This window comes from Podarcis tiliguerta (assembly GCF_965153285.1).
Source record: "Podarcis tiliguerta genome assembly, chromosome: 9".
In the NCBI taxonomy this organism is placed as follows: domain Eukaryota; kingdom Metazoa; phylum Chordata; class Lepidosauria; order Squamata; family Lacertidae; genus Podarcis; species Podarcis tiliguerta.
Genome location: NC_139542.1, coordinates 56,179,226 through 56,200,245, shown reverse-complemented (window position 1 = coordinate 56,200,245; position 21,020 = coordinate 56,179,226). Strand labels below are relative to the sequence as shown.

The 21,020-nt window shown below is 47.4% G+C and overlaps 1 protein-coding gene across 1 annotated transcript; it reads left to right on the top strand.

Annotated features, from left to right (window-relative positions):
- Positions 1–9,160: 9,160 nt before the first annotated feature.
- On the top strand, positions 9,161–16,136 carry PHOX2B (paired like homeobox 2B). The gene is made up of 3 exons (XM_083458453.1): positions 9,161–9,410; positions 11,158–11,345; positions 14,084–16,136. Exons 1-3 carry the CDS (start codon positions 9,170–9,172, stop codon positions 14,537–14,539), a joined length of 885 nt encoding a protein of 294 aa, XP_083314579.1. The 5' UTR covers positions 9,161–9,169; the 3' UTR covers positions 14,540–16,136.
- Positions 16,137–21,020: the final 4,884 nt, after the last annotated feature.

Genomic DNA, 21,020 nt, shown 5'->3' with positions numbered 1-21,020 from the left:
GGGAGATGGCTGCCCTGCCCTGTGTTTTTGTCATTACCTGCACAGGTGAGGCCACGCCCACCTCTAGTCACATGCAGAGGAAGTCTGTCCCAGCCCAGAAGGAAACAGGAAGTTTACCTGCTGGCTGGACAAACATTCCTCCTCATGTGTAAACATGTTCATTCCAGGAATGTTGTACTTGACTGCTCTTGTGTTTTACATCCAACATTCTGGGGGCAATAAGGAAATGTGTTGCATGATGAACCACAGCTCCCAACATCCTTGACAATTGGTCATGCAGACTAGGGCTCATGGGAACTGAAGTCCAACATCAGGAGGACCACAGGTTCCCACCCCTGGTTTAATGTGAATGAACATGCACTGCTCGTTCCCCCACTCCTGCTGTACTGTGGCCAAAACAAGAGAGAGTCGTCTAACCCCAAGCTCGTCCTTGTTTCCTCCCAGCAGACACTGAGTGGTAACCAAGATTTGTTCTGGAGGAATCAAACCCCAAGGCTGAGTGTGGTTGACGAGACTTTGGCTTGCTTTGTCCAGGATATGGCAGCGCCATGGGAGCTTCTGAACAGCATGCTGCTTGTTCAGATTAAACCATAGTTTTTGTTTGTTTGTTTGTTTTTTACAGAAGTATGTGTAATGGAATTTTTTCCATGTAACATTTTTACAAATCAGTTTCATTTGTTGAGGCATTGGGGGGGAGAGGGGTGGGGTCGGGTGGCGATGTTTCTATTTTGCTTAATGTATGAAGGGTTTGGTGTCAGTGTTGCTCGTGCAGTTCATTTGTGTTTCTTTGGTGGTGAGAGAGGTTGGGGTTGGCCTAAGGTGTGGTTGTTTGTGATTGGCTGTGGTGATCTTTGTTTTCGTGTGTGAGTGGGTGTTTAGGATCAGGGTAGCCATATTGATTTGTATGCTGTTGGTGGATTATTGCCATTGTCTTGTTGGGCTGTGTATGTGATAAAGGGGAGCCATACCGGGGTGAAGGTATGTTTGCCCCCGTGTCAGTTTCAGTTTATTGGTTAATTTTTCTAGTAGGGCTGTTTCCCATACTATTTGGTACCATTGGTCCATGCTTGCTCCTGACAGGTCTCTCCAGTGTCTGGTTATGGTGTTTCTGGCTGCTGAATGTAGGTGGGTTATGAGTTCTTTGTGGTGTAAATGGGCATTGTTGTCTTGGAAGATGTTTAGTAGGGCCAATTCTGGGGTGATGTCTAATACTTGCTTAGTTATTTTACATATTAAACCATAGTTTGTTTTAAACTATGGTTTAATGTGACACACAAAGGGGGTCATTGTATCACTCATGCAAAATATAATGCAATGAACATGGTGAATAGCCACCAGCTCCCTCTTACTGCTTTCTAAATGTGCAGAGAGCACAGGAGATTTATTAGATTTATTAGCTGGCTCATCTGCACGGAATAAAAGAGAGAGAAAAGAAATAGAAATATTATTCCATTCCCAAAACTTAGAGAAGATACTTTGATTGCATGCTGTTACAGAGAAAGTGCCTCCTTGCTCCCTGCAATCTCTCAAAGTAACTAAAGCATCTTGTAAGGAAAAAAAATACAAACATAGTCTTTGACTACAATGCTTTATTCACACAAAATTGACTTCCATTGAAGAAACAGCTATTGTCTGTTGCTTGCGTTAGTGACTCTATTATTTGTGATATTGAGTTTGATCACTCACATATTCGACGCGTCCCTTGGCATAGGCTACAGTCTGTTTTTCTTTTCCTTTTTGTGAATATAAAAATCATAAATGGAAGAAAATTGGGGAGCCGTCCGGAGCCCAAATGACATTTTTGAAGCTGGTCCTTTGCTTGGTGGGCATCTCTAGCGGGAATCATTAGCGGTCTCTCGCAAATAAAGCAATCAAAAAGAAAGCTCCTTTGAAATGCTCGCTGGTGTTTAATATTTGATTCGTTCCCATGTTACTACTGTGTATTTAGCCTGCGGAAAAAAACAGCTTCATAGGAGTGAGACATGATGGGCCTGACAAGCGTTTTGCCGGTCAATTGCTACTTCAGTACAATACCGTTTTGTTTGCTGTTTTGTTTCCCTGTCTTCTAACATTCTTTCTGACTTTGAAGGGAGGGGGGAGATAGATGCCGTGGGAGGAAGGGGGATTTTCCTCTAAGAACGCCAAAGAATAGGATAGAGAAGTTTCCTTTCAACTCCAAACTGATCTGTCCTTGATACACATCGCCAACCCTTGGTTCACCTCTGTTAGCTTCTTTCCTGCTCTAACCACCTTGTCACTGCTGTAACCGTCTGCAGGAGGGAAGGGAAGATTCACACAAACCTCCTCATCCTGTGTCAATAAAGGACAGAGCAACGAACTGTATTTCTGGTTGGCCGGACCTGAATTTGTGATGTGTAGACAAAAGTCCGCCTTTCGGAACGGGAGGAAAGCTGGACAGCAGAGCTCTTGGTGACTCTTAATTCTATTTGTGCCGCCTGGAAGTCAGGATGGTTTTTGTGTGTGTACGTCTTCTTTTTGTGTCCACCGCCCGCCCCCCTCCACACTTCATTTTGATTTGATTATTTCGTAGAGATGGGCTCCCTTTTCACCCCCTCCAGACGCGTGGAGGAAGGCTGCTGAGGCAGTTGGCCTATAGTTGCCGTAATCAAATTAAGCATTTGCTACAACTTTTGAGGAGAACGGCTCGCGTGTAAAAAGGACGACTCCAAACAAAAAACGAGAGCAGGGGGCCTGGGATGCCACGGAGAGGAAGGGGAAACCCGCAGGTTCTTTCATCTTTAGAGGAAAATTTGGAGAAGGGGAAGAAAAGAATCTACAAAAGATTCCACTCCTCTCCTGCCCTGCCGAAAACAACCCCCACCCCCAAGTGAATAAATAAATATGAAAACAGAAGGGAGATAATTAAGTCAAGGGCATTTGCTCAGGGGGCTGAATGGCACCCTGAATGGAGACTAGAAGGTGGCAAGCAGGTGGAGGGGAAAACGGGCGCCATAAGTGAAGGATAAAGAAAACAGCTGAGTCGCAGCAGGAAAAAATGTGAACACTAAAGGCTGTTTAATGGTTGTATTTTGGAGCCCACTGGGACCAGGGAGGTTTTTTTTTAAAGCCCCACCTAAGGTCTTAAGAAGGGACGCGGGTGGCGCTGTGGGTTAAACCACAGAGCCTAGGACTTGCCGATCAGAAGGTCGGCGGTTCGAATCCCCGCGATGGGGTGAGCTCCCGTTGCTCAGTCCCTGCTCCTGCCAACCTAGCAGTTCAAAAGCACGTCAAAGTGCAAGTAGATAAATAGGTACCACTCTGGTGGGAAGGTAAATGGCGTTTCTGTGCGCTGCTCTGGTTCGCCAGAAGTGGCTTAGTCATGCTGGCCACATGACCCAGAAGCTGTATGCTGGCTCCCTTAGCCAGTAAAGCAAGATGAGCGACGCAACCCCAGAGCCGACCATGACTGGACCTAATGGTCAGGGGTCCCTTTTACCTTTAAGGTCTTAAGAAAGAAATTTGTCGTTGTTTAATCGTTTAGTTGTGTCCGACTCTTCGTGACCCCATGGACCAGAGCACGCCAGACACTCCTGTCTTCCACTGCCTCCCGCAGTTTGGTCAAACTCATGCTGGTAGCTTCAACAACACTGTCCAACCATCACGTCCTCTGTCATCCCCTTTTCCTTGTGCCCTCCATCTTTCCCAACATCAAGGTCTTTTCCAGGGAGTCTTCTCTTCTCATGAGGTGGCCAAAGTATTGGAGCCTCAGCTTCAGGATCTGTCCTTCCAGTGAGCACTCAGGGCTGATTTCCTTCAGAATGGAGAGGTTTGATCTTCTTGCAGTCCATGGGACTCTCAAGAGTCTCCTCCATCATCAGAATTCAAAGGCATCAATTCTTCGGCAATCAGCCTTCTTTATGGTCCAGCTCTCACTTCCATACATCACTACTGGGAAAACCATAGCTTTAACTATATGCACCTTTGTTGGCAAGGTGATGTCTCTGCTTTTTAAGATGCTGTCTCAGTCTGTCAAGAAAGAAATGGTTCTCTCTTTATCTGGGGCTGCCATTGCTACCAACTATATAGGAGGCCAGAATGAGGTACTGTCACTGCCATCCATTTCTCTGGGCAGAGACCACTTTGGCTCGTTCAACTTGTGATCCGCGCTACTAGCAGTTGCTTGTTATCCAAGTGACTCCGCCATAGGCTACTTCCATGCTTCCACATGTGCAGAATGTGTGCCTCCATATGCACCTCCGTCAGAATTTACTGCTTGGCGGTCTACTTCTGCAGTCACCAACCCAGTCTTTAGCGGAATCCAGGTAAAAAGAGAGATGTGCCGTGCAGCTGATAAGCAACCTTAAAATGCTACATCCAGCCCAGTGGCTGTGATAAGAGCTACAGTAACCACAGTGCCTATGAAGAGCAGGCCTATGAGATACGAGATGGTCTAAAGCAGAACTAGGCCTTGCCCCCAAATTCCCCAAGCCTAGGACCTACAGCCTTGTCCAGAATGCTTATTTGCTGGCAATGTTAGGATGACTATCTCTGCTAGATTTATATGTAAAAACCAGGTGAAACAGCCATCTTTGGCAGTTGTATCATCTTAGGTATGTGCCCGTCGCTGTGTGGGATGGATCCCCTATTAAGAATAACGTACGCATGCCAAACGGTGCAAAAAATTGCCAGTTTGCTTCTGGCTAGCCAGTCAACTTTGGGTTTGCTTCTGAACTCTGGGACACATCCTTAACTTTCCTGCAAGTGGAACGGCAACAAAATGTCACAGTGTGCAATGTTTTTGTTCAGGGTTCCAGCCAGCCAGCCATGCCCTTTCAGGATACTCCATTCCCTTCTCCCTCCCAGTTTTCTGTTCTGTCCCCAACCGTCAGTTAACTTTCTGTGTCCAAAGCTCAGACCACAGTGGACTTTGGTGGAATACTTCACACATGCTTGTACTTCTGCAAACCTTGGCCTGCTAACACCTCCTTTTATGCCATTTTGGCTACATGAGGGTCCAAAGAACGAGTTAGCTTTTACTTATGTAGGTTATGTACCTTGGCCCAAGCGCTGGCAGTAGTCTTTGGCCCACAGACATACCCATTGCCTCCTCAATGTGTCACTGACATGAGAGCTAACTAGAGCTTTCAATCTAGATTGGCTACATATATGAGCAGCAGCGTCTTCTGCTCACTGCAGTCCTTGGCAGAATAAACAACACCTGCTGAGCATGACCACATGCAAGAACCAGTAAGGTTAGAATTAATATTGATATTGGAAGGAAGCATGTCTCATTAGTGGATGTGATTTTTCAAGGGCCAAATTTGTGTGTGTGTGTGTGTGTGTGTGTGTCCCGCCCCTTCACCAAGGCCATCACCAGGGCAGGATTTGGGAGCAGAAGTCCAGTTCCCAGCCAGAATAAGCAGGCGGGCTCCCAAGCACAGCAAGCTTGACTGATTTTGAAGCAAATGAGGTAATACATGATCAGTCAGTAGAACGTGAGACTCTTAATCTCTAGGTTGTGGCTTTGAGCCCCATGTTGGATTGCAGGGGGTTGGACTCAGTGGCGTAGCGTGGGGGGTGCAGGGGGGGCCGGCCGCACCGGGCGAAACATCTGGGGGGGGCGCTCGCACTCGCAGCTCTCTGCCCCTACCTGGCTCACTCACTCTCTCTCACTGCAGTGCTGGCTGTGCGAATCCGATCCGAGCCGCCGGGTCGCCGCCCACTGTGGAGGGGAGGGTGCCAGGCGTGCGGTGCGGTGCGGAGAGAGAGCGAGGGACTATCTGGGGGAGGGACAGTGCAGCGGGGGGGGGGGGCACAAATTACTTGCCTTGCCCCGGGTGCTGACAACCCACACTACGCCACTGGTTGGACTAGATGACCTACGACATCCCCTCCGACTGTACAGTTCTACAGTTATTGCAACTAACACTGTGGTTCTCAAAGGTTGTGGCAGAAGAGGATGCCAAGTGAGGCAGGAAGATCCAACGACAATAATTTATACATTCCAGTGTAGTATAGTATAGTATAGTATAGTACAGTATAGTATAGTATATATTTTAAAAAATATTTCTTTAAGAATATGGATAGTTATCTTTTCAAAATCAAGCACTGCTACCAGTTGCTTGTTTTCCAATCGTTGTGGAGCAAGCAAATATTTATTCTGAAAGTGTAGCCCAGAAAAACAAGTGTGAGAAACACTGGTGTGGCGCAAAGCAAGGTACTCCAGAAATACTTATGCTACCGAAGGAGCGTTCCCCCTCCCCAAGCAGCCATTAAATCCGGTGTCAAAGCTGACTTAACTGGAGGCCGGGTTAAAAGCGTCAAGAGACCACGTGGAGTAACAGAGGCCTTGAGAGTGGTTGCGTTGGAGCCACTCCCGAGGACTCCGCCTCCGAGTCAGCTTGGGGGTTGTGGGTTTTTTCTCTGCTTGGGCTTGGTATGTTGTGTGTTTGTGTGTATAATACAGATGTGTATGTATGTGCCAAAGAGGGCAAACAACCGCCCCTAATAGCCTTTCGATGCGCGCCACTCTGCCACTCTTTGCATGGACGGCGGACCCCTCACCCCGCGTTTGGACTCCGGAGAGGTCTTCCAGGGAACTCTCCCTCGCCACTTGAGATATTTCCGTCCCCGACTATCCTCGCCTGTTCCGGGGCAGAGTGCCCGTTTCCCCCCGGCTCCGGTTCTGCGCCGCCAAGGTCGACGCGCAATTGCGCGCTCTCCAAGAGCACCCTCGACGGCATCGCCATCCTGGCCCACGGACTGCAATTGGGCTGCGTGGGTTGTCCCCTCAAGAAACCTTTTCATCGGCGAGTCACAAGGACATGTAGCAAAACACACGCACACACACACATCATTGCAGCCGCGTTTAGGGTTTGAAGGAGTCTTTCACTGTGCCATAAAACACTGGAGAAAGTCCGGAGGTAATTCCGGTGCACGCGAGATTTCTCCCCACCCATTTTTCCATTCTTTTAGGCTCGGTGAAAGCTCTGCAAATACTGCGGATCGGTCTTAAAGGCTTTAAATACTATCCGAGGGTGATAGTTTTATTAGCTCGGGAGGGATGCAAGGAAGCGCATCAGAAACACCAGGAGTTTGTTCGTTCCCCTCGCCCCCCTCACTTGCCTGCTCATTTTGCAAACTCGCCTCGCGATAGTTTTGGTTTGTACCAGCTCAGAGGAAGGGAGATCTAAATGCAAGAAAATGAATGGCGTGGACTTTGTATCTTGGGGTAAATAACAGGCTGAAATGATCTCCAAGGAAGCACCATGCAAATCGTGAAATCCACAGACAAGAATCGGGGGGGGGGGGACTGATTTGCTCAGGCTCCCTGGGAGGAGAAATGTATTTTCTTCTACAAGGGAATGTGAAGGGAGCTTCAGCGTTGTCTGTAAACAGAAAACGTGACTTGATCGGGAGCATCAAGACACCAACTTGTTATTGGAGCTGTTTTAAAGTAGATTATTATGGTCATTATTATCGTTACGTTGGGACCCCCACCAAGCGCAGAGATTGAAAAGGCGAACGTAAAATTAAAAATAAATAAATAAGCACGTTAAAAAAAAACCCGCCCCCGCCTCGATCTCCATGAAAGGATGTCCATATCTCTTCCGCTAAAATCCATCGGATTATCAAAATGTTAGGGTCCGGCTGGGGAAACGTATTTTGTGAACGCGGGGGGAGAAAGGATGCGGGTTTTAGGTGGGCGAGGACGCGTCCATGATTTAAACCCAGGCCTGGGCCTAATCGCTGCCTTCGAAACCCAAGTGTTGGGAGCGGGCGGGCTTTTCTCGTGGGCCCTCGGTTAGTCTCGAGAACCACCGGGGTGGGGAGTTGGTGGTGGTGCGGATGGTGCCAGGAAAGGGAGACGCAGTGGAAAGCGCCTCCAGGCACGCGCGACCTTGGAAGGAGAAGCGCGGGGTGTGCCGTCGGTTCCCCCGCCCCACTCTCCCTCCGACCAGGTGCCTTTGGGAAACCCCTCCATCCGCTGCCACTCCCCACCCAGGGGTCCCTTTCGCAGGGTGCCCGAGTCCTGCCAGTGTACTCGCCCTTTATCGCATTTCACGCTCGGAAGGGGGTCTCTTTGGAGTTCAATTGAGCGCGTAACGCGCGTACAAAGCAGGTTTCGCGACGACCCCGGGGTTTCACTCCTTAGTCCGAAGCTGCGGGGGAGGGAGGCTTATTTCTCTTCTTAGTTGTGGGCGGGGGACACCACCTCTCTCCACACACACCCTTAAAACACGCCCCCCCCCGCAACAACCCCCAACCCTTCTCTCTTTTTATTCCCAGGTGTGTGGGTGTGCGTATGCATAGGGCAAACTTCTAGAGCCCCCCAATAAAATATTTAAATATTTGAGGGGGGCCCAAAGTTGATAGGCATTGCCATTCAAACGGAGTGTGGGTGTCGTGTCTTGTGATCGATTATGTGGGGCGGGGTTTACCTGGGCCCCCCAATATTTTAAGCAAGTTAGCAGCCCTGTATATAGGGGTGCGTGCGTGCGCGCGCGTGTGTGTATGAGTGAGATCAGTTAAAAAGGAGGTTTAAAAGCTCGGGCAAATCGGATCAGGGAAAATCGTCACCCAACTTTCCTCCTTTCCCAAGGAGGCTGATCGAATTAAAAGGGCAGCGAGGCTGCTTGGCGAAACAGAGGACCGGGGACGTCGAGGGTGTGTATTAAATTCTCATTAGAGATGCAGGAATCAGCCAGAGGGAAGTTGGGCAGCTCAGCCTCCCTCCCTCTTTCCTCCCCCTCCCTCCCCTCCCCTCCCCTCCCTCCTTCTCCCCTCCCCCCTCCTTCCCCTCTTTCCTCGCTCCCCCCACCCCCACCCCAGTTGCCAGCCCAATAGACTGATGAGTTATTGTCATGTAAAAAGCGCCCGCGATCAGACCAACCGCTTTGCTATTGTCCAAGTGGAAACAGCCAAGTTTATGATGAGGACTATATGCTCTAGAGACCTCAGGCAAGGCAGCTCATAGGAGCCGTTTTTTCATAAAACTCGGCACGGCTGGTAGCAAGGAGGCCACTCTGGAAGCAAGAGCGGAGCTGTGCGCATCTCGCTCTCTCCCCTTGCCTTGGCTCTTCTTCTCTCCCCCCCTCATCCACCTCGCCCCCACCCCCACCCCACCTTGACCAGGAGCCCCATCTTTTCTCTCTCCCCACCCTCCAGCCCCCAAACCCGTTGGCTGGGCCACCCCCGAGCCTTTTCAATGTATAAAATGGAATATTCTTACCTCAATTCCTCCGCCTACGAGTCGTGCATGGCTGGGATGGACACGTCCAGCTTGGCTTCGGCTTACGCGGACTTCAGCTCGTGCAGCCAGGCGAGCGGCTTCCAGTATAACCCCATCAGGACCACTTTCGGGGCCACCTCCGGGTGCCCGTCCCTCACCCCCGGATCCTGCAGCCTGGGCACCCTTAGGGACCACCAGAGCAGCCCATACGCGGCAGGTAAGGACCCTGCGCCCCTGGCTGGACACTGGAGAGAGAGAGAAGGGGAAAGGCAAGCAGAGAGAGAGAGAGAGAGAGGGCAAGAGAGGAGGAAGGGGGAAGAGCCAAGCCAAAGCCCGGCCGAGGAGAAAAGAGAGGGAGGGGAAAAAATAGGAGAGGGAAGCCTCGCTTTGATTGCATTTGGAAAATGGCAATGTGTTTAGTATTTACCCAACGAAATTTGCTTACACAAATGAAAGAATTTATCACGTTAGGAGCGATTGCAGGGAAGGAGAGAGAGGAGAGGAGAGAGGAGGGGGGTGGGTTGGGTTGGGTTTGTGTGTTGGGGGGGGGGGAGAGGGGGGTGTAATTCACTTACACCGTTACACTATCCGAAGTCACACCCGAAACCGCCAACAAAATTATCTTAAGCTGCCAAAATGATCGGCATAATTTATTTACTTTGCGAGGGAGACGGAAAAGCTGGGGGAAATAATTAAATAAGCCGCGAGGAAAGCTCATTACTGACACTGTCTTCTTCTTCATCATCTTCATCTTCATCGCCTTTCCCCCCTTTCCTTCTCTTCCCTTTCCCTCTTTTAAGAAACCGCATCCACCACGGGCAACAACAGTAAACATGCCATGGAGAGATAAGCGGGCACTGTCTCGCTGCTAGTATTTTTCTTTTTCTTTCGTTCCTTTCTTTCCTTTTTTAGCAGCTCCCCCCCTAGGAACAACGAAATCCCGCCTGGGCGAAAGTCTTCGAGTAAGGGAGGAGGTGCAAAAAAATTCAGGGGCAGCTCTGGAGGTGTCTGGGAGGGGGAGGCGACACTTACTTGGGAGCACATCCCATTGAGCTCAATCGGACTTCCGAGTCAACATATTTAGGATGGCACCTGTCGGTGTTGCTCTATTCCGGTCAACGCAACGGGTCGATTTTGCTATCGAATTCCATGGAAACAGCACCTCTGGTGCTGGTCGTGGATCATTATTATTTTTGGACCATTTTTTGTACTAAATCAAGCAGGCATGTAGCAGTTGCATTTTGAGAGAAAGGCAGCCTTGGCCGTCTTGTGTGAACGCTCATACCCGCATCTAGCGAGATCGCCCTGCCAATCTCTCCATTCGTCATCTCTCTTTGCGACATTAAAGGAGGAGATGGGGGCGGGGGGGCGCAACTACAAGATTTGCCTGTCATTCCAACGAACCACCACCCCCCATCTTAATTTAGCATAAATTGTCATCGCTCTCCCCTCCCCCGCAATTTCATTTTTGGAAAATCGTCGCTAAGGATGGTATACTTTTGATCCAACCGCAATAAACAGAAGCTGTGGGGTGGGGTGGAGGGGAAGGGAGGTGGTTGGGTTTTTTTTATATAACCTATATCGAAAGTAAAAAATAATAATAGTGTTTTGGAGAATCCATCTGCAAACAGACCGTATCATTCTGCTTCCTTATCCATTTCGTTATCGAAATACATCCCTCTCCCTTTTCTGGATTAGAAACGTTAACCGTCTCAGAAAACGGACGGGACAAGAATGCGTTTCTTCTCCATGTCTGCTCGCGAGTAAGCTCCCTGGTTAGCATGGCGGTGTAGACGGTTTCGCGGGTCACGCTCCGACCGCCGCAAGCGCAGTGAAACCATTCGAATCCGGATCCCCCGGACGGCTGTCCTCGCGTTCCAACGGCTTATTGCGGGGAATCGCAGCACGTTATCGACTGGCCTGTGTTTCTTTTCCTCCCACCCCGCTCCCCTTTCCCTCTTTAGTCCCCTACAAGCTCTTCACCGACCACGGAGGCTTGAACGAGAAGAGGAAGCAGAGGCGGATCAGGACCACGTTCACCAGCGCGCAGCTGAAGGAACTGGAGAGGGTCTTCGCGGAGACTCACTACCCAGATATCTACACCCGAGAGGAGCTGGCCCTCAAAATCGACCTCACCGAAGCCAGAGTTCAGGTTGGTGAAGGAGCTCCTTTCGATCCGGATTGCAGCAACCGCCTAGGCCGCTTGATCCGGAGCAAAGCATCGCGAGTGGTCTCTCGCAAGCGCTTTCAAGATTTTGCTGGACGGGAGGTGACCAACGACAGAGAGTCCCAGGGTGGGAAGTCTGTTGCTTTTGCACATTTTCATACTTCCCTTTGGGAAAAAATATGAAAATGGATGCAGGGTTTTTTATGTTTATCATTCCGGGCTGCTGCCTTTTATTTCATTTTTTTTAACCTCCTTTATCTTGAGTCATTCCTCCATCAGCAGCAGGAGGCATTGAGCTTTGCATCCCAAAGCTGTCTCACCTTCCTCATGGTAATGAGTACGACTCCTAAGGGCAGCAATTTCCTTGGAGAGCCCAGTGGCTAGGATATGTATTCCCTACGGCTTGGCTCACTTGCTAGAGCCACCCATTTCTGTACAGGTACCTTGTCAGTTCCTGATTTTGGCAGAGGACACATTATCATCTGGATAGCTGAACAGGGCAGCATGTGGCGAGGACCATACCATTCTCAGTATTAGATATTTGCATCCCTTTTGATTATTATTTTTTTCGAGATCTTGTTAGCAATGCTCTCTATTTCTGTGGGAACCATTTCTAACTTAGCAAACTGGAGATCTGAATTCTAGAAGCAGTGAAAGCTTTACACTAAGATCTCACCTGATCTGCAATCTAGGTACATATAAACACCTTTACCTTGGAGTCACTGACCTGAAATAATTATATTTGGCATACACTGTTGTGTCTTAAATTAAGACACACCCTAAATCAGGGGTGGTAAACCTCTGGCCCTCCAGATTTTGGCCAAGGATGACGTTAGTTTATATCTAGCAAAATCTGGAGGGCCAGAGGTTCCTCACCTTTCCTTTAAATACTCCATCCTTTCACTACTTCTGAGCATCTCAAGAGTGCAAAAGACTGGTTTAGGATGCGCCAAGAAATAATAACACAAGTCATTAAGACTACAATCCTATCCAACTGCCCAACGGAACACAATTGATATTTCTGAGAAAACAAGGCTGCAAACCACTCTGATATACCACAAAGCAGGTCACAGGGGAGCAGTTAATTTGCAAAGCAAGCCAGGCCAAAGCATGCAAGGACAGATTGTGGCACGAAGGTTTTAAGCATGGGCAGAAGAATGTTAGGGTGATGGTGCCAAACAGCAATAAATCCGAACAGAGAAGAGCCACTGGTATTGGAGATGAAAGGGAATGTGGCTGTTCTGTTTTGGTGTTGTTTTGTTTTTATTAGGTATTTTATGGTTTTATATCTTGATTTTATTCTGTGAACTGCCCTGAGACCCCCGGGTATAGGGTTGTATATAAATTCAAAAAATAATAACAACAACCAGCGATTGGCCAACATGCCAGATGTGCGTGGCCAATGGTCTGGTTCCATGTCAGCACACCTGGAAGCATCTTAAGAGTTGCCATGCTAGACCCTACCAGTGGTCACCTGTTCTTTTTATTTACGAACTGTGGCTGAGCTGATGGCCAGCAGAACTCACAGACAGGCTACATTATTCCTCAGCAGAGGAACAATAATGCATGTTACTTTATAGCAACAACCAGCTTCTGCAGTGAAGGACTTTTCCTGTCCACTCTGCCCGTACAATAGGGAGTAAATTACGGCAGTTTATTGTCTGGACCTATTAAAAGAAAAGAGACCTCTGCCAAAACGATATGAATGTTCTGAGATGAAAGTTCTTCTTTAGCTTGGCATGGCCAGTAGCCACCCAGAGTCCGTCCATTCAACTAGGGCACACGCCACTCTTTTCTAAACCGTAAGTGGAAGAATTTGCAACCGTGAACTCCACCACATTGTATAACCTGAATTTGCAGCGCGTCCATTTCACAGCTTCTCCCTCCCAAGGACCACATAAGGTGGTTTTAGCTAGCATCTTTTAGACACTGGGTGTCTAAAGCCAATTTACCCAGTCGCCTCGTGCCAGAAAGCAAATATAACCATGGAATAAGTCGGCCATCTGTAACATGTTATTAATCTTACTATTGCTGCTACCCCTGATTTCTCACAGGAATGGGAATTTGTGATGCTCACAGATGGGCTTGTCTACGCTCATTGCCCGTCGGTTGGCACTGACTTGGGAAATGGGCCTTTTCATTCCCCTTCCTACACCCATACACTAAGGATAGTTAGCAGTGGGTATTTTAATCCTTTTGGGTGCACACACAAGTTCACGTACTAAAAATAGTTGCCAGTTAAGACCTGCAAGGATAGATCTTTCCACATGTTTATTGATTGTTTTCTTTGGCTCAAGCTGGGATAGCTCAGTCGGTTTGAGCCCCATGTTGGGTAAAAGATAACGGGTTGGAACAGATCGCGTCATGACCCCTTCCCATTTTACAGTTCTATGATTTAAGTAGTGACGCTGAGTTCTGGACCAGCTATTTTGAATCCACTACCGCAAAGTGGCTTTCAAGGCGCGCTTGGGAGAGACAGAGAGACACAGAGAGAGAGAGAGAGAGAGAGAGAGAGAGAGAGAGAGAGAGAGAGAGGAAAGGGGGATGGTCTCGCATTCTGGTCACAAACACAGAATCGGTGACTCGAGGTTGCTTTGGCTTGACTCGCATATCCCTTGCACGTGGGAATAGAACGCTTGCCCCCCTCGCTCGCCGCCCGCCCCACTCTGAACCTCTCTCTCTCTCTTTTCCCCCTCTCTCCTTCCTTCCTTCCTTCTGGCCAGGTCTGGTTCCAGAACCGACGGGCGAAGTTCCGCAAGCAGGAGCGCGCCGCGGCGGCAGCGGCGGCCGCAGCCAAGAACGGCTCGTCTGGGAAGAAGTCCGACGCGTCGCGGGACGATGAGAGCAAAGAAGCCAAAAGCACCGACCCGGACAGCACCGGCGGGCCCGGCCCCAACCCCAACCCGGCTCCCAGCTGCGGCGGCGGCGGGCCCAGCCCCACGGGAGGTCCCGGCGGACCCGGAGCCGGCGGGCCCGGGCAGGAGGCCGGCAAAGGCGCGCCGTCGGGGCCTGGTGGCTTGTCGGCGGCGGCGGCGGGGCCAGGGCAGGGCTGGGCCCCCGGACCGGGGCCGATCACCTCCATCCCGGATTCCTTAGGTGGGCCCTTCGCCAGCGTGCTCTCGTCGCTGCAGAGACCCAACGGCACCAAAGGCACCTTGGTGAAGAGCAGTATGTTTTGAGCGCGGGGCCGGCCGGCCGGGGCTGCGTCGCCGGGGCCGGGCCTCCCTCGACGGGCGCTTCCCCAATGGCCGAGAGCGAGGAGGCGGCGCCCTCTGCAGGGAAGGGACTCGCCAGGCCTCTACTCCTGCCCTCCTCGCTCACGTCGGAGCGGCCCCGACGGCGCGGACTTGCAAACGACCTTGCCCGGGCTACGAACAAGCGAGCGCGCCCCGTAGTGCGCATCGCTCTGCTGCAGCAGGCGCCGCGCCTCCGCCCTCTCCTCCTTGCGCAGTCCCTGGCCGGGAGAAAACTGTCCACAAGCTGCCAGTGTCGTTTTGTCGGTGTTGCTGCTGCTACTGCAATGTAATCCTTCCTCCCCACCCCGCCAAACCCCCCTCTCTTGGCCGGGTTTTTCCTTGAGGCTGAGGCGCTTTCAGCGTGGCTGCACACCCGTTGCAAAACCGCGCGTCCGCCTTTGCGCATCGTGAGCGCTCCATTTGGAGACTTGGCACAGCCAAGGTGCGCGCGTTAAGAGCCACGCGGTCTCCCCCTCCCCCAGGGCTAAATTGGAGCCCCCCTGCCGCCCCACTCACTCACTCCTTTTCGTGGGCTGAGCTGACGAGGCCCAGAGAACATGTACAGAGTTGAGAGGTCTAAATTTGTAAACGTACTGAAACCAAGGGGTTGCTGTGCAAGTCGTTTGTACTGTAACTAGAGCACAGCTTCTGAATGTATCAGTTAGGCTAGTAGGACGCACACCCCTTCCTGCTTTCGCAGCTTCCCTAGAGTATAATTGACACGGAGGGTCTAAAATTACAGTTAAATGTTATGTTACACCGGAGGGGGATATAGTTACAGAATCAGTGCAATCTGGTTATGTTTTATTCTGAACCAAATTCCACACTCTTCAATCGGGCTTACTCCCTTAATAAGCATGTTTAAGCCTTAAACTTTACGGATTGCCGCCTCGGTAGATCAATCTGTGTTTTCTAGGTAAGGGAGCCCATTTCTGAAGGCTTCTCAGAAATATTTTTGCGCCACAAAACACCAGCCCTCGTGGAAACTGCAGCTTGCCTCAGGGAAAGCTACTTTTGTTTAGCATTCCTCTTAAACAAGGTGACCTAATTTGATGTGGCAGTTGTTAGAGGGTATGTACCGTATGTATGTATGGTTCAAGTTACGTTAAGATGGTTTAGGGTGGTGTGCCAAATGATTGCTGTTTGTGCCCGGGTACCGCTTCGTAAATGCAGCATAGGTGATGACTTGCGTTTGTGAAGGTGCAGCCAGAGGACCCAACCCATCTCCTCCTGCGAGGCTGATCAAAAGTCGTATCAGAGTTCAGCTGCCAGCCCTCAGCCACACACAGTAATCCACTGAGACGTGTGAGAAGCAGTTCTTGGTCCAACTCCGTTTCCAGCCCTGCCGAGTGACAACGTGAACCGGCCCTGACCATTCAGCATAGCCAACCCTCCTATTGTGATCATTACTAGCAGTGATTAGATTTTTCATTTACGGCCCTGCCCTTTCCCCACCGCAGTTGCTGCAAACCTACCGTAATTGTGTGTTTCAATGTGCAGGGAGAAGTTTACAGAAGGTGAACCAACTCTCTGTCCAAAACAGCCCTTTCTGGCAAATGGATTGGAATTCATTCTGAAGATTACGATTACATTGTCCATGCAGTTTTTAGGCATCTCTTCTTAGGGTTTTAAGAAATGTTTCTTTTACAAGGCACAAGAACCTAGGTATTAGTTATGTCGACAGGTATGCTTTACCATCTTTTTCTGTGTCTTTCTAAAACTGTGTTCTGTGACTCAATTGTATAGTGTTAATATTGATACAAACTTGTCTACTCTAGTTAGACGTATAAATAATGTTTTCTCTCCTTGTAGTCTTTATGGTGTGTCTTTATGGAGAAATGAGGTTCTCACTGGTTACATTTCTTTGCGTTTAGAGAGGTCGGCTCCATGCAATGGTATCAGCTTTGGTTATCAATTGCATGTTGTCTCTTTTTTATTATTGTTCTTTTTCCTTTTGTGTTGGGATATGTTTGTGAGCATTAACCATCATAAATTATGTTTCAGGATTTTCAGATTTATTTATATGTGGTTAAAATGAATGCTTCTATTTAAAAGGGGGAAATATTTCTACATGTGCATATAGTTTTCCAAGAGTGTACCATTAACTGATTGTTGATAATAAAAACAAAAAGCAAATACAGGCCCTCTACATCTCTCGCTCTAATTTACTTTCTTCCTGAAGTGTGTTTTTAAAAACAAGAGTGTCGTGATAAATGGTGACTGATAGGCACTAGAGAGTGGGCAGGCTCTGGGTGGGAAATAAATCAACCCTCCAGTATTGAGAATTTCCTCTGTGGATAATGTTGTAGGAACCAGGAAGTGCTGTGACCCAGTTTCTAGGGTGGTGATCACGTTTTGAACCCATCACAATACGGTCTTCAAGTATAGCACTTCACTGCATTGTACCTAGTGTAAGTGCTGCCATTCATTCTGTGAATATCTCCTTGAGATAGTTGCTTTTTTAGCATGTCAGAAAGCTCCTTGTTGGATAGCACATCAACTTAGGTCAGAAACAGATTTCAAAACAATCCATCCATTATTTTCCCTCTGAAATCTTTTAGAGACAGGTGCAGTTTAATTCCTCCACAACACTGCAGTCCTAACAACCAGAGAATTAAAGTGGGTTGCCCGATGCATAATAATCTCTTGTGACTTCAGCATGACAGATCAAATACCCCAGTCAGAGCTTTTAATGTCATCTGACCCCACCCCAAAGCAGTGCTTTTAGCGGAGGCCATTCACACAGTCATCAAAAAGTCAATAAACGATAAGTTACTGAATGAATGTGAATTGCCAGAGATTTTCTTCTGCTTTTCAAATAAGGGCAATTCAGGCGTGCAGGATTCAAAGAAGTGCTTTCACACCAATACAAAAGTATTCCGGAGTCCAGTGTAAGGTGTATGTGTTGTGTGAATGGGAGGAGATGATGGGCATTGAGAAAGAAGAAAGATACTATTCCTTACACCAAAAGGTATTAAACTGGCAAGAAGAAATCAGTATTTGTGGATAACTTGCGTAATGTGCATGGTATAGGTATTCTAAAAAGCAAATCTCAAATATACACTTTGTTATACAGGCTAAGCCTGGTCATCCCGTTTGGCTACTTCAACTCTCTTGGAATTCATTAAGCTAATCACATTGAACAGGAATTCCTAACTGTGTTAGTTTTAAATTCAAGAGTTATCTGGCAGTCACAATCGTAAGATCCTTTTCTTTTGCCCACTTCCTAGCAGTCAGCATTTACAAAACCAGATTACCTTACAAAATAAATATTAAAAGGCCTCCTTGGAAACTGCTCCAAAACATCCCAGATTGGGATCTTTCTGAAAATGCTTTGTATGGTTGTTTTTTTTAAAAAATGCTTCATTTTTTGTTTGACTGAATACCCAAAACTTCGGCTGTGATGTTTCCCTCTCACAGTTATCCTCACAGCTCGAGCTGATGTTCTGCTTTCTCAACACGCAATTGCATGCCAATGCTTTAAAAGGCTTTATTGCACTTCCGCTTGGAGACATTTTCCTCTTGAAAGAAGTACAAAGATAAAAATATTGAAATGTCGCCAATAGTTCCAGTACAGGACAGTCAACCATGAACAGAGTTGATTATGCTGGAATACCAGAGCCCTTTGCAGGAGACAAGCAATTTTTAATACCGCTTTCAACAAGGAATAATTGCTAAATGCCATGGTGAGGAAAAGCTGCTCAGAATGTGTGTTTCTGGTGACCAAAAACAACCCTTTGGATTAGAGATGCAAGGAACTTGGCTTGTGCATCGCACTCTCCACTTCAAAACAATTTGGAACTTGCGTTATTTTTAACGGATTTCAGCTACAACACCAACTATTCAGTAGCAATAAATACATAATATATAGAATTCGCTATTAAGAGATAATTGCATGTGATTCCAGATGCGGCAAGAGAATGTGGAAGAACACAATCAATACACACATTAAAAGGACATAGGGTTTAGTGGTTAATCTTTTAAAATAGTTGCCATTATGCTGTTTAGTTTATTTCTTGTGCTTTTGATGCTCAACAAGGCCAAAGATCTCACAGAGGAAAACTGGATGACGCACTTGTTAATAATAGATATATCCCTCCCAAACCAGAGTCTCAAGTTTTGTAGAGAGTAATTATGTGTTCCATACTTTTTCAGATTTTAAGGTTTCTGTTCCAAGTGTTGTTTATATATTTGGAATTATTTACATATTTTCAGTTTAGGGGGGGCATTTTTTATATTCATTTTAGCTTAGGTGTATTTGCATTGGAGTTTCTTATCCAAACAAAACCCTGCTCACTTTATTCACAGACTAATAAAACTGGACGTTTGTTGCTGGGATACATTGATTAAAAAAATGATTAGAACTGAAAAGAAAAGTCTCTTGGCAGGGTCTTGCTTGAGCCTATAATAAAGGGCTCTAAATTTATCCCCATAGTAGTTAGCTAACAACCGTGTATTTTAGTTTTTTAACATGAGAAATAGTCATTGTATCTTTGCTGCTAAGTTCTGTGTGTATTGTGTGATGAAGATGTTGGGTGGTATAGGTGTGGTATGGGGTTCATCTTGATTTTGAGGTGTGTAAGTATATTCAATAGGCAGCTTCTAGGCTTAAAAGTGAAGCAGCATATCTTTCCATTGCAATTAATTCCCATTTTTATTACATACTTATTTCTCCCTTTGAAATACTAGGACTTGTATGTTTGAAACATTAATTCAATGAACTGGAATAACGCCATGCAGCAAAGAATGCCAGAGGCTCAGAAGCAACGCTATAGTCTTTTTTTTCCTAACCAAGAGACAGCAACACCAAAGAGGGGAAATGTTTCAATTAAGTCAAAACCTCTAGGCAGCTTCATTCATGTGTGACCCCAAAATTCCAGATCCACCCCCAAACTGATGCCAAATTTATGAACTAGTTTTGGGCCATGAACCCCACATTTTGTGCCGCCCCTTTACAAATTTCAAACTTCTTTGAACTTTGCGCTTTGAACTAATTCAAACTGAATTACTTTGAGCTTTGATCTAATTCAAACTTTGAACTAATTTGAGCTTCGAGCTTTGAACTAATTCAAACTTTGAACTAATTTGAGCTTCGAGCTTTGAAGTATTCAAACCTAGAGCTTTGAACTGAGATCCATCTCCGAGGGCCTTCTGGCAGTTCCGTCACTGTGAGAAGTGAGGTTACAGGGAACCAGGCAGAGGGCCTTCTCAGTAGTGGCGCCCACCCTGTGGAATGCCCTCCCATCAAATGTCAAGGAAATAAACAACTATCTGACTTTTAGAAGACATCTGAAGGCAGCCCTGTTTAGGGAAGTTTTTAATATGTGATGTTTTATTCTGTTTTTAATGTTCTGTTGAAAGCCGCCCAGAGTGACTGGGGAAACCATTATTATTATTATTATTGTTATTATTATTATTGAACTAATGTGAACTTTGAGTTTCAAACTAATTCAAACTTCAAGCTTTGAACTAGTTACAATGCTCCCCAGCTAAAGCAACCAGATAATACTACAAAGCCAGCCACAGCCATCTCTATTGTTGTTCTTCATTGCACATATATGAAACAGGCAAGCTTTGGAACATTAACACTTCATCTTACATCACCACCACTGGGTTTTTCCAGAGGGTTGCTTTCAAAGCCAATCACAACATGTCAAATGAGCAGCAATAACAATTCAAAAACATAGGAGGAACAATTGCAGAGGAATCCTAATGTCAATAAAGCCCAATCCATAAAATGTTGCATAAAATAATACAGGAAACTAGCCTAATTTAGCAGTTGAAAAAACCAAACTTGGCAGGCACGTCTCTCAGTGCTGTGTGTTGTTGTGCTGGCTTGCATAGCAGAATGTGCTATCGCAATGCAAACATCACAGGAATGGCTGTCATGTTAGCTCAATGGAGCTCATCTGCACTTTCATCAAGTGGAATGGAAATATATGGCCTGTTTGGACACACACCAGTGGCTACCTAGTGGAGAGGTCAATGCAAATGCTCAGATGTGCCTAATTTCATGTGATTTGGTGCAGAACTCCCCAATCAGTGCTTACCTAGTGTGGAATACAGTGTTGTGCTAAGATCATTCTGTCAATACAACTATTTCTGCTTGTCAGAGGCAACAATCTCCCCTCTCCTCACCTGCCTCTGGTGGGGAGCATGCCATGCTCCTTCTGGGGTAGTTTGTCTACCTTTGTGTAATGATAACAATAATTTATTATTTCTACCCTGCCCATCTGGCTGGGTTTCCCCAGCCACTCTCAACAGAAGATTAAAACCAGAATAAAACTTCAAACATTAAAAACTTCCCTAAACAGGGCTGCCTTCAGATGTCTTCTAAACGTCAGATAGTTATTTGCTTAACATCTGGTGGACGGGTGTTCCACAAGCAGGTGCCACTACCAAGAAGGCCCTCTGCCTGGTTCCC